The 14,225-nt window shown below is 39.3% G+C and overlaps 2 protein-coding genes across 6 annotated transcripts in view; one reads left to right on the forward strand and one right to left on the reverse strand.

Moving 5' to 3' along the window:
• LOC133396537 (CUB and sushi domain-containing protein 1-like) overlaps nucleotides 1–14,225 on the reverse strand; it is a 620,476-nt gene that overhangs the window by 591,186 nt on the left and 15,065 nt on the right. The window lies entirely within an intron of this gene.
• The window catches only part of chs1 (chitin synthase 1), a 29,260-nt gene continuing 17,615 nt past the window's right edge, over nucleotides 2,581–14,225 (forward strand). The window contains exons 1-12 of one of the 4 annotated variants that reach the window (XM_061666553.1): nucleotides 2,581–2,600; nucleotides 2,911–3,025; nucleotides 8,193–8,328; nucleotides 8,461–8,646; nucleotides 8,768–8,969; nucleotides 9,261–9,421; nucleotides 10,513–10,588; nucleotides 11,523–11,641; nucleotides 11,818–11,995; nucleotides 12,056–12,152; nucleotides 12,278–12,374; nucleotides 13,983–14,104. In XM_061666553.1, the coding sequence (XP_061522537.1) occupies nucleotides 2,979–3,025; nucleotides 8,193–8,328; nucleotides 8,461–8,646; nucleotides 8,768–8,969; nucleotides 9,261–9,421; nucleotides 10,513–10,588; nucleotides 11,523–11,641; nucleotides 11,818–11,995; nucleotides 12,056–12,152; nucleotides 12,278–12,374; nucleotides 13,983–14,104 (1,421 nt within the window). In that variant the 5' untranslated portion in view covers nucleotides 2,581–2,600; nucleotides 2,911–2,978. Of the gene's footprint in view, nucleotides 2,867–2,910; nucleotides 3,026–5,410; nucleotides 5,648–8,192; nucleotides 8,329–8,460; nucleotides 8,647–8,767; nucleotides 8,970–9,260; nucleotides 9,422–10,512; nucleotides 10,589–11,522; nucleotides 11,642–11,817; nucleotides 11,996–12,055; nucleotides 12,153–12,277; nucleotides 12,375–13,982; nucleotides 14,105–14,225 lie in introns of those variants that run through there. The other 3 variants (XM_061666560.1, XM_061666545.1, XM_061666569.1) reach the window with 3 other exon arrangements.

A 14,225-nucleotide genomic window follows, 5' to 3' on the forward strand; every position in this document is an offset into this window, starting at 1 on the left:
TTAAAGGCAAACAAATGTACGAAATGTGCATACAAAACATGACCGTGTGGAGCCAGAAGCATGTAAACGCCAATTCAACTTTCTACCTGGATGAACAAGCGAGGCATTTCCATCTGATTACACATTTTCATTGTATCCTTTTTTCCCTGGCTCACTTTAATTTATTTTGGGGGCCTACCTCTTTCCCTCTTTTTGTTTCTCAAACACACTTGCTATTAAGCTTCCCTATTTCCCTTCACTTGCATTGCTATTGATAAAAAATTCAGTTTAAGATTTCAGTCATTGTGTGTAGGAGAACAAAGCCGGAAAATGGACAACAGGATGTCAGCTATGGTTGAGATTGATTTTCGTGTTAAATAAATTAAAAGTGAAGCTTGTCAAAGTGTCCCGAGCATCTGTTAGGACTGGGCATTTTACAGGGCGAAGTCCTCCTGGGCTCTTTTATATTTCTGTATTTCTGGAACCATTATCTTAGATTGGCTTATGGCTCGTATAAAGCTGCCGGTTGTATATCAGCAGAGAATGTGTCTGATTGCAGTAAACATTTATTTGGTATAAAAATTATTAGTTGGAGCCTTTGGACTCATTTGGAGGATTTAAAAAAATAATAATAATCCATACCAGGAGTAAAGTTTAAAATTCCATTCACATGCCTGCTTCCTTATCAGCTAAAAAGCTTGTCCATGAGTAAACAGCGAGCTTTGCTCTTAACTTACAGTCAATATGGCTCCCTAATTATAGCTTGGCACTGAACAATTCAGTTAGCTCACACCAAATCCACGGGTAGCTACCTTGTTACTGACCTTTCTGTAGATCTGAGAGGCATCAGCTGCGTTATAACAATGCCCTCTGTGACATTATCATTGTGATGTGAACAACATCTCACAGGCACTGGAGCAAGACTCCACCTCATATGACTGCGAAATGAAAAGTGCCCAACTTTGGTCACACACATCTTCTGCGAGCGTGTTGTTGCTTCATACACCTCCATCCATGAATGATTTGTAGTATGTTTTTGATTGGCTTTCAAATGACCTTCCTACTACACATTAAAGCTAAAAACTTGCTCTATAGTTGCCACTTTTAATTATTGTTGGACTGCTCTCAAAATGAAGGTGGGGGGAGATAATACCGCCACACTGACCATATGGCCAGTTGATTATGTATTGGCAGCACATTCTAATGAGGGTCCACACCTGACAGAGACATTCTATTTGGTACACAACGACACGTGCACAGCAGCATTAACGTGTGCGTCCATGCCTTTATACATTCAATCATGTACGTTAGTTGGACTATGCCAAATTGACACCCAATGACTGATAAGAAGCACCAAAATGAAATTTGAATGTACGAATTCGGCTGGCTTGGTGATATTACTACAACACACTGAAATGTGAAATTCAAGGTTTTGCCATGAGCCAAAGCCACAGCTCTGTACTGACACCAAGTGGTAACACCAACATGCACAAGACCTGACCTATAAGGTCTTTCCCTTTGAAGAGATTATTTTGATACAAATCCAAAGGATGTGGAGCCTACTGTAAATGAGAGGGTTATTCAAACGTGACAGTTATACAAATATATAAAATGTTTATACAACATCAGAATGTTACAGCAAAGAAGCAGTTTTAGATTAAGTGTGACAGAATAACATTAAATTCATATATGACAACAGGGAAACTGTTCCTATGGTACTACTGGAGTTTATGGTGTTGCATTTGCTTTATAGCCACATTGCTCGATAAAGAACAGATAAAACAAAATAACGCCATGCCCTGCTTCCATTTATAATGTCTGTTTGTAAAGCGACTCAAGCTGGAAATAAAAGCAACATTTTGTCACATTTAGCGTCAACTGGTGAGAAATTTTGAGACACTTTTTGGGGACATTTTCAACAATATTTGTCAATTTAAGTAGTTCAATCCAAATATAAAATGCTACAACTAAATGTTAAATCAAAGTGTTAGATATATATCAAACTATAACCTAAACAAGCTTATCCTCACTAGGATATATATATATATATATATATATATAGAGAGAGAGAGAGAGAGAGAGAGAGAGAGAGAGAGAGAGAGAGAGAGAGAGAGAATTTAGATTTTTTTATTGTATTCAGATACACGGAAGTATACTTGACCCTTATCTATTTACAAAAAAATACCAAGATCCCTCTGGCTCCACAGAACCGGCATTACAAAACCATGTGTTGTTAAAGTGAGTAATTACAGGAGAAAATGAATCAGCGCGTCTTTCTGACATACGTCAAACACAATTTAGCATTGCTCAAGATTACCTCTGCTCGAGAGCCCGAAGTAAGGTGTTGGTTCTGTTAATTAAAAACTATAAAGAGTCATAGAAAGGGCGTGTGTATGTGCATATCAATAAATATGATCCTTGTACCTTTTTATCGCCTCTTCCATAAAAACAGGAGAGATTACATTAACACTGAGATTTTGTTTGTTTATTAGTCACGCACAGTGAAGTGGCGTTGGGTGGTTACAGTAGAAGCTTTTACAGCTTTTATATCACGTGGTTATCTAACAGTAGGCCTATCGTTCAAAGACAAGCACACTTCCTTGACCGCAGCACTTGCACATGTACGCACTTGTGGGAGTTACATGGCGATAGTTTTTCTCTTTCTTTTTTAAACCAGTGACAACAAACGGGTGATTAAAAAGCAACGTAAAAGAGAGCCAGAGTCTTCGGAGGAGTCAGGTTGGGGGTGAATTTTATTTTTGTGGACACAACTTTGCTGATTAAGACCATCATATTGCTAACCAGTTTGGTTTTGTTGGTTGGCATTGACTTGATTGGAGAAAACGATAGAAAGCTACACAACAACGAAAAGTAAGCTCAAAAGAAGGTAAAAAAAACATTACTCAAATTCTACTATTTTTTCCTCAACAGATCCAGTACCTTTCTCTTGTGGATACATAGTTTTCTTGTCCCCAAAGAGACAAGACTAAACAAGCAAGATGGAGGAACTGAAAAACAGAGGAAAGAACAGAGAGGAACGACACAAGTAAGAAAGTCATCATGTTTAATTTTTATTTTGCGCCACTTTGTGAATCCATACAAATACCACATTTTTGTGGACGGTAGCATGCTAAACTACAAGCCTAATAAGCCAGTTTCTAAATTATACAAAGGGGGAAGAAAATTGGTCTCGCTGACTTTTTTTTTCTTAACCAGAAAAAAAGACATGGTGAAAAAGCAAGTCCGGACTTCAATTGTCCTTATCATACCTGCCATATGACAGCGGAGGTCTAAAATGTCCGGATTTCCATTTTTACTATTGGACAGTGCAGCTCAGGTCCATGACATTTCACTACTCTGTATCGGCAGACTAACCACACTGGGTAGTAATGGAAGGTCAAGGACTGAACACCTTGACCTCCATCATACTTATACTCAAACCCAAATGAAAAATTACTGAAAAACACAAACAAAACAAATTCCTAAAAATATGATAAGGGTAAGGGAAGACCCAAATAATCTATCTATATTCAGCCCAATTTGGAGCAGGCAACAGTTAAACTTGGCAGAGCAGATGCTACCTTTAAATTATGGTACAATAGCAGCATAGAAACAATCCAAAATCTGTATTTACCTGAGTCGGAGGTGCTAATGAGTTTTCAGGAGCTGCAAAATAAATTCCACCTCAATAAAAAATATTTTTTTAGATACCTTCAAATCACAAATCCTGAGTCAAAATAATCAGCTGACTAAACCTACCCAAAAAACATTAGAGAAGAAGGACAGGCAGAAAAAGGGTATAATTTCTGATTTTGATGACTTTATGGTATCCCAAATTTCTGAATATTCCAGCGACAGATTTAAGGCCTGGAATTATGATTTAACAGTAGCTTTGTCAGAGGAGGACTACCAGGAAGCATGCACTCTGGCTCACACTTGGTGTATTAACACACATCTGCAATTGATTCAGTTTAAATTGTTGATGCGGGTATAGGAAACACCTGTGGACCTGAATAAATACAATGGTGATATTCCTGATGTGTGTCCAAAATGTACAGAGCACAGATGTATACTAGTTGGCAGAAAATATTATTGTTTTGGAAAGAGATTAACTATGTGATGAAAAAGATTATCTGCAAACTTGTAACAGTTGACCCCAAGTTGTCCTTGTTTGGCCTTTACCCTGAGAGACAATTTTTTCCATAATGAGCAGACACTTTTGGACCGAGGCTTGCTCGATGCCAAACGATATATACCTCTTTCCTGGAAAAAAAATGTCATCGACCAACATTAGACCAATGGTTACGTCAAATGTCATCAACTCTTCCATTAGAAAGAATCAGATGTGTTTTAAGGGCAACGTGGAAAACTTTAAATCTATATGGAAACCTTTTATTTCATTCATTAAAAATTGAGGACATAAATAGACTAGATTTATGGTTATTGACGTTGTAAGGGAATTAGTAGGGCAGTTGAACGTTCGTGTTTGTGTTAATGTGAGTAGTTTATGTTTGTTTGTTGTATACTATGTAAACCAGACATGTCCAAAGTCCGGCCCGCGGGCCAAATGCGTCTTCTGTCATAAAATGTAATAACATCTGGTCTGTAGCCCTGTTGACCAGCATATAAAATACACGCTAAATGCAATTTCACATTTACCCACAAGAGGACAGCAGCATTCTGTCCAGTTTCACAACCATGTGTGACCCTTTCCGGACAGTTTGTAATATGGCGACAATGAATAAAAAAAAGGAAAGTTGACAGCGAGGGCCGACAATTCAAGGAAAGGTGGAAATTTGACAATTTCTTTCGCTGAAATACGCAACAACTGTGTCTGCCTCATTTGCAAAGAGACTGTGGCTGTTTTTAAAGAGTTCAATGTCAAGAGATATTACCAAACAAGACATGCTAACACCTACGACAAGATTACAGCGAACGAACGCAGCGAAAAATGTAAGCAACTGGAGGCTACTTTAATGTCACAGTAGCAGTTTTTCACAAGAGCCCGAGAGTCAAATTAAAACACCACAAAGGCCAGTTATGAGGTGGCAGCGCTGATTGCTAAGCACTGCAAACCTTTTACTGAGGGTGAGTTTATCAAAGACTTTGTGATGACCATGGTGAAGGAAATCTGTCCTGAGAAGCAGCAAGATTTTGCCAAGGTTTTCCTGGCATGTAACACTGTGGCGTGTAGAATTGAAGAAGTGTCATCAGATATCAAGAGACAATTGGGAGCCAGAGGAGATGAGTTTGACTTTTTTTCTTTAGCTTGCGACGAAAGCACGGACGCATCCGACACTGCTCAGTTACTTATTTTTTGGAGGGGAGTGGACAATGTGTGCCCTGCGATTGGCTGGCAACCAGTTCAGGGTGTACCCCGCCTCCTCCCCGATGATAGCTGGGATTGGCTCCAGCACTCCCGCGACCCTTGTGAGGAGGATAAGCGGTTCAGAAAATGGATGGATGGATGAAGAGCAACTTGACCTCAAGAGCTTTAAAAACCAAACAAGAGGAACCAATGTATTCTCTTCTGTTTGCGCCGCCGTAGATGACATGAAACTCCCGTGGAATAAAATTTCTGGTATTATCACGGATGGCGCACCTTCCATGACTGGCGACCGGAGTGGATTATCAACACTAATATGCAACAAAGTCAGCGAAGAAGGAGGTAAAGGTGCTCCTTTGTAACTCCATTGTATCATTCACCAGCAAGTTCTATGTGCCAAACATCTCAAATATGAACATGTTATGAAAGCGGTGATGAAGACTATTAACTATATCCGCTCCAAATCGCTGTGCCACCGTCAGTTTCAAAGGTTTCTAATCGAGATCCATGCTGAATATGGAGATGTTGTCTATCACACCGACATGAGATGGCTCAGTCGTGGCTCTGCACTGCATCGCTTCTACTCTCTTAGGCAGCAAATCGGAGAGTTCTTGGCAGAAAAGGGACAGCCTATGAGAGACCCAGTTTGGCTGGCTGATTTAGGTTTTCTAGTTGAAACAACAAAGCACTTGAACGTGCTGAACACAGATGCAGTCATAAGCCAACTTTATATTCACACCAAGCTGGAACTTTTCGAAAGATACCCGTCACAACCCCAGCCCAATACCACACACTTCCCAGCGCTGCAAGAAATCATGACCAGTTTCCATCCATCCATCTATTTTCCGTACCGCTTTACCCTCACAAGTGTCGTGGGCGTGCTGGAGCCTATCCCAGCTATCTTCGGGCAAGAGGCGGGGTACACCCTGAACTGGTCGCCAGCCAATCGCAGGGCACATATAAACAAACAACCATTTGCGCACACATTCACACCTAAGGGCAATTTAGAGTCTTCAATCAACCTACCATGCATGTTTTTGGGATGTGGGAGGAAACCGGAGTGCCCGGACAAAACCCACGCAAGCACGGGGAGAACACGCAAATGCCACACAGGCGGGGACCGGATTTGAACCCCAGTCCTCAGAACTGTGAGGCAGATGTGCTAACCAGTCGTCCACCGTGCCACTAATGACCAGTTTCCCACAGAGCAATATCTGTGCGCAAACGAGGAAGTATGCAGCAGACATTCTATCTCTAGCTGAAGAGTTCCGGCAACACTTTCGGGATTTTGCAGCCGTTGAGAAGGAGATCACGCTTTTTTTCCTCACCTTTCTCCGTGGAACCTGATGATGCTCCTGACCAGTTGCAGCTGGAGCTCATTGAGCTGCAGTGTGACGCCGAGAGCCACAGTCGACACCAGCAGCTCTCTCTCGCCAACTTTTACCGACAGTTGGATAAAGGCAGGTTCCATGAGATTCGAACATTTGCTAAGAAAAAACTGAGCTTGTTTCGATCGACGTATTTGTGTGAGATTCATTCTCGATTATGAACTTTAACAAGAGCCGCGTGTGGACACGACTAACTGACTCTCACCTGCGTGACATCTTGCGCATTAATACCACTGCCATTGAGCCAGACCTGACCTTTGTTCTGCAACCCAGATCGCAGTATCACCCGACACATTAATACAGGCAAGTCGTCTGTCATTTACACTGACTGATATAAAAATCTCAGTGGATTAATTTTTGTTTTATTAGGATCAAAACTTGAACTTGAACTTTAAAAGTTCAGTGAACATATATTTTCAACAATATGCCATGTTTCAAATAAACCCTGCGCTGGTCAATATGACTTTTTTACATATTTCCCTGTTATTGAATTAAAAAGTTCAGAGAACATTTAATTGCCAGTGATGATATTTCATGTTTGAAAGGTAATTTGCACTGGTGAATACTGTTACTTATTTCACTGTTTTTTAACTTTAAAAGTTCAGTGAACATTTATTTTCAAAGATATGCCATGTTTCAAATGAACCCTGCACTGGTCAATATGATTTTTTACGTATTTCCCTGTTATTGAATTAAAAAGTTCAGAGAACATTTAATTGCCAGTGGTGATATTTCATGTTTGAAATGTAACTTTCACTGGTGAATACTGTTTCTTATTTCCCTATTTTTTAACTTTAAAAGTTCAGTGAACATTTAATTGCCAATGATATGTCATGTTTCAAATGAACCAAAAGACATGTTTAAGTATCTTGAAATTTAAATTTAAAAAGTCTAATATGAAAGACAGACTGGTTTGCTCAAATTTGTTTAGATTTATTGGTGTTCCATGTAAAAAAGAATGTCAGGCTAAATGGTCGGCACCCCACATTTCCACCTCACCAAATCTGGCCCCTGATGTAAACGTATAAAATCCTATTTCACATTTCTATTTTCGTAAAATAATAAAAACAGTTATGGCGAAAAAGAGGTTGTTTCTTTTTTACAATATATGTAATAAGTATACAGTAACAGTTTATGAAAGGTGGAAAAACTATTCTGTGTTTTTGAACAATTTATGATACATATATAGCACATATCTAGACCAGTGTGTTGCACAATGGTCGACTACAACCATACATTTCTCGTTATAATCCGGAATACAACTTTGCAACTTTATACATGCTGTCTGGGTCACATGCAGGCAAGATGTTTTAAACTCCATTGCTTCTACATCTCTTCTAAGTAAGTGAATTATCAGAATACAACAAATTTCTCCTCCGAGGACGCAGGCTATGATATAATGCCCTTATTTTACCCCAGATAATTGTGCAGTAATAATAGCACAACCACGGTTCATTATAAAAGTTATAACATTAATATGGCCTGTGTGCATGACTCAGGGAAAGATGGGATCCATTCCAACTCAACCCAATAGGAGCTGAGAAGGAACAGAAGAGAAGGTGCTTCCAATTGGCCCAGTACCTGGTGGCTGTTATTGTAGGTATAGCTGTCCTGACCAGTGCCGTTGTTGCTAAGGTATGATTAAAAAATGCCAATTTTGTTTAAATGATACTCATCAGTGGCTTTATTTTAGATTTTTAATATGCATTGTCAACTATGGATAAAAATAAAGTGTCAGGATTAACGTGTTTTGGTCTGGCCAATCAGGGCTCTCTTTTGGTGCTGTCAACGTTATCCAGTCCAAAATCCATGCGCAGCCCAAAGGAAAAACAGTTCTACATGCTGATGTTGGTGTTCTGCCTTGTTTGCCCAAACTTTCTGGTGTTCATAAAATCACTGTGGAAGTGTGCCTTCAAGAGCTTCGTACAGCCCAACCTGAAGACCATGTCATTTGTAAGTGACATTTATTACTCGATTCTGACTTTTTGCGTTTATGAAAGCTCTCTTGCTGCTGTTTTCTGACAAATACAATGACTGATGAATTGAATGTAATAGTGTCATTTTTCTTTTTCAGATTTGTGCCATTGAATGCCTGGTGTCGATTGGTACCTCAATCTTGGTACTTGTGGTGATGCCTCAATTTGACGTACTGACAAATCTGTTCATCAGTGGGGGTGTCAGTATTATGTCTGCACTTCTTCAGATCACCTTTCAACTACAGGCAGAAACTTGGAAAATTATATTCCCAATCTGCTCCCTCATTCTAACATGTGCTGGTAATTGTAATCTATATCTATGGTTTTCTCTTATTTTCTAAAGACTAGGTGACTTTAATTACAGTACAAGCAGTGCACTCTCTTTCCACTGTTGGATTTTGTATCACTACAGAAGGTAATTTGGAGCTATAAAATACAACAAAACTAAATTCTGAACAGCTGTAGCCTCACGGTTCCGAGTCCATCATCATATTCGTTAAGAAAATTCTTATTTTATTCTTCTGTGCGAGTGAAGCCAAAAGTTGTTTCTTATAAGCATGTCAGCTCACATTTATTCATGTGTCCCAACAGGATACAGCCTGCTGGGAATTGACTATTATGTCCGTGTATCATCATTTGTGGATAGCCAGAGTGCGGACTGCTTTATCTATGTAGGAATTGGAATTCTTGCCTCACTTCTTGTCTCTTTGTGTTGGTGGGAGAATCCAATGCAAGCTACAAATCGCCTTCAGGTAAAGTCTACTTTTCCATAATGTTGCCCGTAAATAATAATAATTTAATGAGTTCATTTTAATTAGTCTTTTCACAGTTCATCTAATATCAAATTATTTAACTTTTCATCACAGAAACGTGTAAGCATTTCTTTTTTATTTTCAGTTTTATGTGTTGAACCCTTTTTCTTCATAGCACCCTTAATTATGGAAATTAGTTTTTTTTTTTATTGCTTGTATATGGGGGATTTTGACTCAAGCATGCCACAGCTGTTTCCATTAAGACACCCAAGAACTGTTATGGAAAAATCGCATATCTGTATTTTCAAAATACGACATGTAATAGTAGTAATTATATGGAGATTTTTTATTTTTTTTTTGGTGCGTTTTGGTGCGTTTTACTCAGGTTGAAGTGGCCATTCCAACCGCATTTAGTATTTTGACAGACTGTCATTTTTGGGAAATCTTGTCACGTTGATACTTAAGTAACTGGTGCAGTGTCAGGTCGCTTTCTCCTATTGCTCTGTTGGCAGAACAGTCACTTGTCAATTCTTGTGGATTGTTTGAACAGAGTGACACAAGTTGGTAGTGCAATATTAGGGTTAAAACATACGTTATCATGTTGTAATAAAAACTGTATCTGTCACAAACTCAGGCAAGTCCACTTGAATTATTGTATTACCTAAGCTCTTGAGGTCGCCACGTATGGTCTTCTACACTACCATGATTTGCACACCAAACTGGATAAATTGTGTAACATTGAATGAGACTTTACCTCCAGTTTCATTAACCAAAAGTTCAGCCTTCAAGAGTTCAGTTATTTAAAAAAACTGAGTTTATTGTTTATTTTGAATATTTTATTATTTTAGAATTACCTGATAAACCTATACAACATTGCAGAGTGTATTTTATTGAATTGAAGTTTTCCAAGTTGAAAATTATTTAAACAACATATTCCACTATTCGTGAATGTTTTTTTGTGTTTCCAAATGTCCTGTGTGCTTGACATTCAATACTTACATTTCTGATCCTAGATTAACCCATGTTGAACTATTTTGTATTTGGACTTTGTAATTATAAAATACCGAGGCTGTTTTGTTGTCTTCCTCAAGGATACATTGTCAGAACTGGATGGTTTCAGGGACTTTGTGTTTGTCATCAGCAGCATTCTGAGGATAATTGTCATAGGTAATTATCTGCAATCACTGTCTGGAACAACACTCACAAAGAATCTGCTGACAAAATTAAACAGTTTTTGATAACAGGTCTTGATATCAACACCCTTATGCTTTTTTCATAATTTGTGTCAAGCATCAACTATAGAGATCAAATATTGGCGTAAAGATGTTTTTAGAAGTGCAATAATGCTTTCTAGATTAGGTATAAAATGGCATTATGGATACATTTACATAGTTTTCATCAAGTAGTACAGTTTTGTTGCAGGCACAACACAGTGTAACGCGCTACCTCCATTGTTGCAGTCATGAAAATGACAATCCTCATCTATTCAAAGAAAGGCAGTGTCTTTCAATTCCCATATTAGGCTCAATACCACTGTGGTTATTTTGATATTCTTCAAAACCACAAGACAACTGGTAGTGTTAGGTATTGTATTCACCCAGTGGTTGGTTGGGTGGCTTGTTAGTCAGCAGGATCACACAAAATCTACACAACCAAAATCCATGAAGTGAAGCAGCACATATGTCAAGCAATAATACAATACATGTTGGTGAAAATCAAGTGAATCAAACTCAACTGCTTGGTATAAAAACAGGCGTGCTGCCGGCTATCTCAGCTAACTCTGGGCGATACGAGGGGTACACCCTGAACTGTTCGCCAGTCAATTGCAGGACACATATAGACAAACAGTCATTCACACTCACATTGACACATATGGGCAATTGAGAGTCTTTAATTAACCTACCATGCATGTGTATTTGAACCCGGGCCCTTAGAACTGTGAGGCAGATGTGCTAACCAGTTGTCCACCGGCACTGCCGCCTTATATTACAACCTATAATAATTTTACAGTTAACTATAGCTGGTATAGTTTACCTACTGTCATTTTTGTCATCATGTGATTCAGTTTTGTAAATAATTTACAGATTATTTTAATTCCTAGGGGCTGTATACCTGTTTCACCATGTCCTTATTGAAAACTCCATCAGCTGGTCAGACTTCAATTTAAAGAGTGAAGATTGGGAATTGTTACAAGTAGGGCTGGTGCTGTTTTTCTTACAGGTAGGTGGTGGTTAAAAGCAGGCTAACTAACCCTTTATACTGCACTTGTTGTCAAAATTGATTGATAAGATCAATTACATCACAGCGACAAATAAAGAGTCAATGTCTTCCCAACAAGCCTATTCATTTTATATTGACATTGCTGGCACTAACCAGCCCATTGTCTCTTGCCTAAGGCCTTCTGCTCAGCAGCATGCCACTGGTTTGGAGTGGTGGCCTGTAAGATTCACGCTGTCAGGATGAGTTTTGCCTTGCCCTTGTGTTGCACAGGACCTTCAGTGCTTCTATTGGGACTGATACTTTTCATAACTCAAGCACAAAAATTGGACGGCGCACAACGTGAGAGCATCACAGGTGAGCTGTTTGAAAACTCATAATTTCTTACAGAAAATTAAAATGTGTTTTCCATTTCAGAGTTTTGCGAAGGCTTGTTCTTCTTGAGCCAAAAGAACACAACCCCTGTGATCTTAGTAGAACTCACAAGGAGCATGTGCCGGACATCACTTAACAGGTACTTACACATTAACTGTGTATTTTAATGTTTCATGACATTACATTAAGTTATATGCCAATGTACAGTACAGTATAATATGCATCTACTCCCTCCCAGATAATAATTGGTAATTTGATTGACAGCTATTACTTGCAATGGCCTTTTTCTATGCTGGCACTTGAGGGAGTATGTATGTGGTCAGGAGTGGTCACATGCACTTATTACGTATGGAAGATAAAGGTAGGCACTTACTTTATACACGTTTTGTAATTTGTATGCAAGGTGTGTGCATGTTTTAAGAAAGAGAAACAAATATATCACAGTTTGAATAAACATATACAGTGGGTACGGAAAGTTTTCAGACCCCTTAAATTTTTCACTCTGTTATATTGCAGCCATTTGTTAAAATTATTTAAGTAATTTTATTTCCCTTATTAATGTACACAGCACCCCATATTGACGGAAAAAATTCTTATTGTTGAAATGTTTCCTGATTTATTGAAAAAGAAAAACTGAAATATCACACAGCGATAAATATTTAGACCCTTTGCTGTGACATATATTTAACTCGGGTGCTGTCCATTTCTTCTGATCATCCTTGAGATGGTTCTACACCTTCATTGGAGTCCAGCTGTGTTTGATTATACTGATTGGACTTGATTAGGAAAGCCACACCCCTGTCTACATAAGACCTTACAGTTCACAGTGCATGTCAGAGCAAATGAGAATCATGAGGTTAAAGGAACTGCCTGACGAGCTCAGAGACAGAATTGTGGCAAGGCACGGATCTAGCCAAGGTTACAAAAACAAATTCTGCTGCACTTAAGGCAGTGGCCTCCATAAGACGTTTGGGACGATCAGAACCCTTCCTAGAGCTGGCCGTCCCGCCAAACTGAGCAATCGGAGGAGAAGAGCCTTGGTGAGAGAGGTAAAGAAGAACCCAAATATCACTGTGGCTGAGCTCCAGAGATGCAGTCGGGAGATGGGAGAAAGTTCTAGAATGTCAACCATCACTGCAGCCCTCCACCAGTGGCCCGACGGAAGCCTCTCCTCAGTGCAAGACACATGAAAGCCCACATGGAGTTTGCTAAAAACACACCTGATGGACTCCAAGATGGTGAGAAATAGGATTCTCTGGTCCGATGAGACCAAGATAGAAATTGTTGGCCTTAATTCTAAGTGACATGTGTGGAGAAAACCAGGCACTGCTCATCACCTGGCCAATACAGTCCCAACAGTGAAGCATGGTTGTGGCATGCTGTGGGTGTGTTTTTCAGTTGCAGGTACAGGGAGACTGGTTGCAATCGAAGAAAAGATTAATGCGGCCAGGGACAGGGATATCCTGGACAAAACCTTCTCCAGAGTGCTCAGAACCTAAGATGGCCAGAGGTTCACCTTCAAAAAAGACAATGACCCTAAGCACACAGCTAAAATACCAAAGGAGTGGGTTCAGAACAACTCCGTGACTGTTTTTGAATGGCCCAGCCAGAGCCCTGACTTAAACCCAATTGAGCATCTCTGGAAAGACCTGAAAATGGCTGCCCACCAACGTTCACCATCCAACCTGACAGAACTAGCTCAAAAGGTGCTTCTACTAAATACTGAGCAAAGGGTCTGAATACTTATGGCTGTGTGATAATTCAGTTTTTCTTTTTTAATAAATCAGCAGAAATCTCAACAATTACGTTTCTTGTGGTTCTGTGTGTAGCCATTTTTTTAACAAATGGCTGCAAGATAACAATGAGTGAAAAATTTAAGGGGGTCTGAAAACTTTCCGTACCCACTGTATCATGCATGGCACATGGTAGATGACACGGCTAAATGCATCTCTTGCTTGCTACCTCTTAGGTCCAGCGTATAGAGAGAACCTCTCAGCTCTTTGTTCGGCGTCTCTATGAATCCGCTTTCATAGACTTATCTTTGTTACTCAACACCAAGATGAAGGTGTCTCGGGCTCGAAACCAAGAAAGGTGAGAAAGTCTCAAGCGGAAGGATTCAATAACAATGCACTGAGTATTACCAAGTTACCAACACCAAGTGTGAAAATGCAAGGGTGAAAGGACTTTTTTTTTTTTTTTTATCTTCAATCTT

This window comes from Phycodurus eques, chromosome 2, assembly GCF_024500275.1.
Source record: "Phycodurus eques isolate BA_2022a chromosome 2, UOR_Pequ_1.1, whole genome shotgun sequence".
In the NCBI taxonomy this organism is placed as follows: Eukaryota; Metazoa; Chordata; class Actinopteri; order Syngnathiformes; family Syngnathidae; genus Phycodurus; species Phycodurus eques.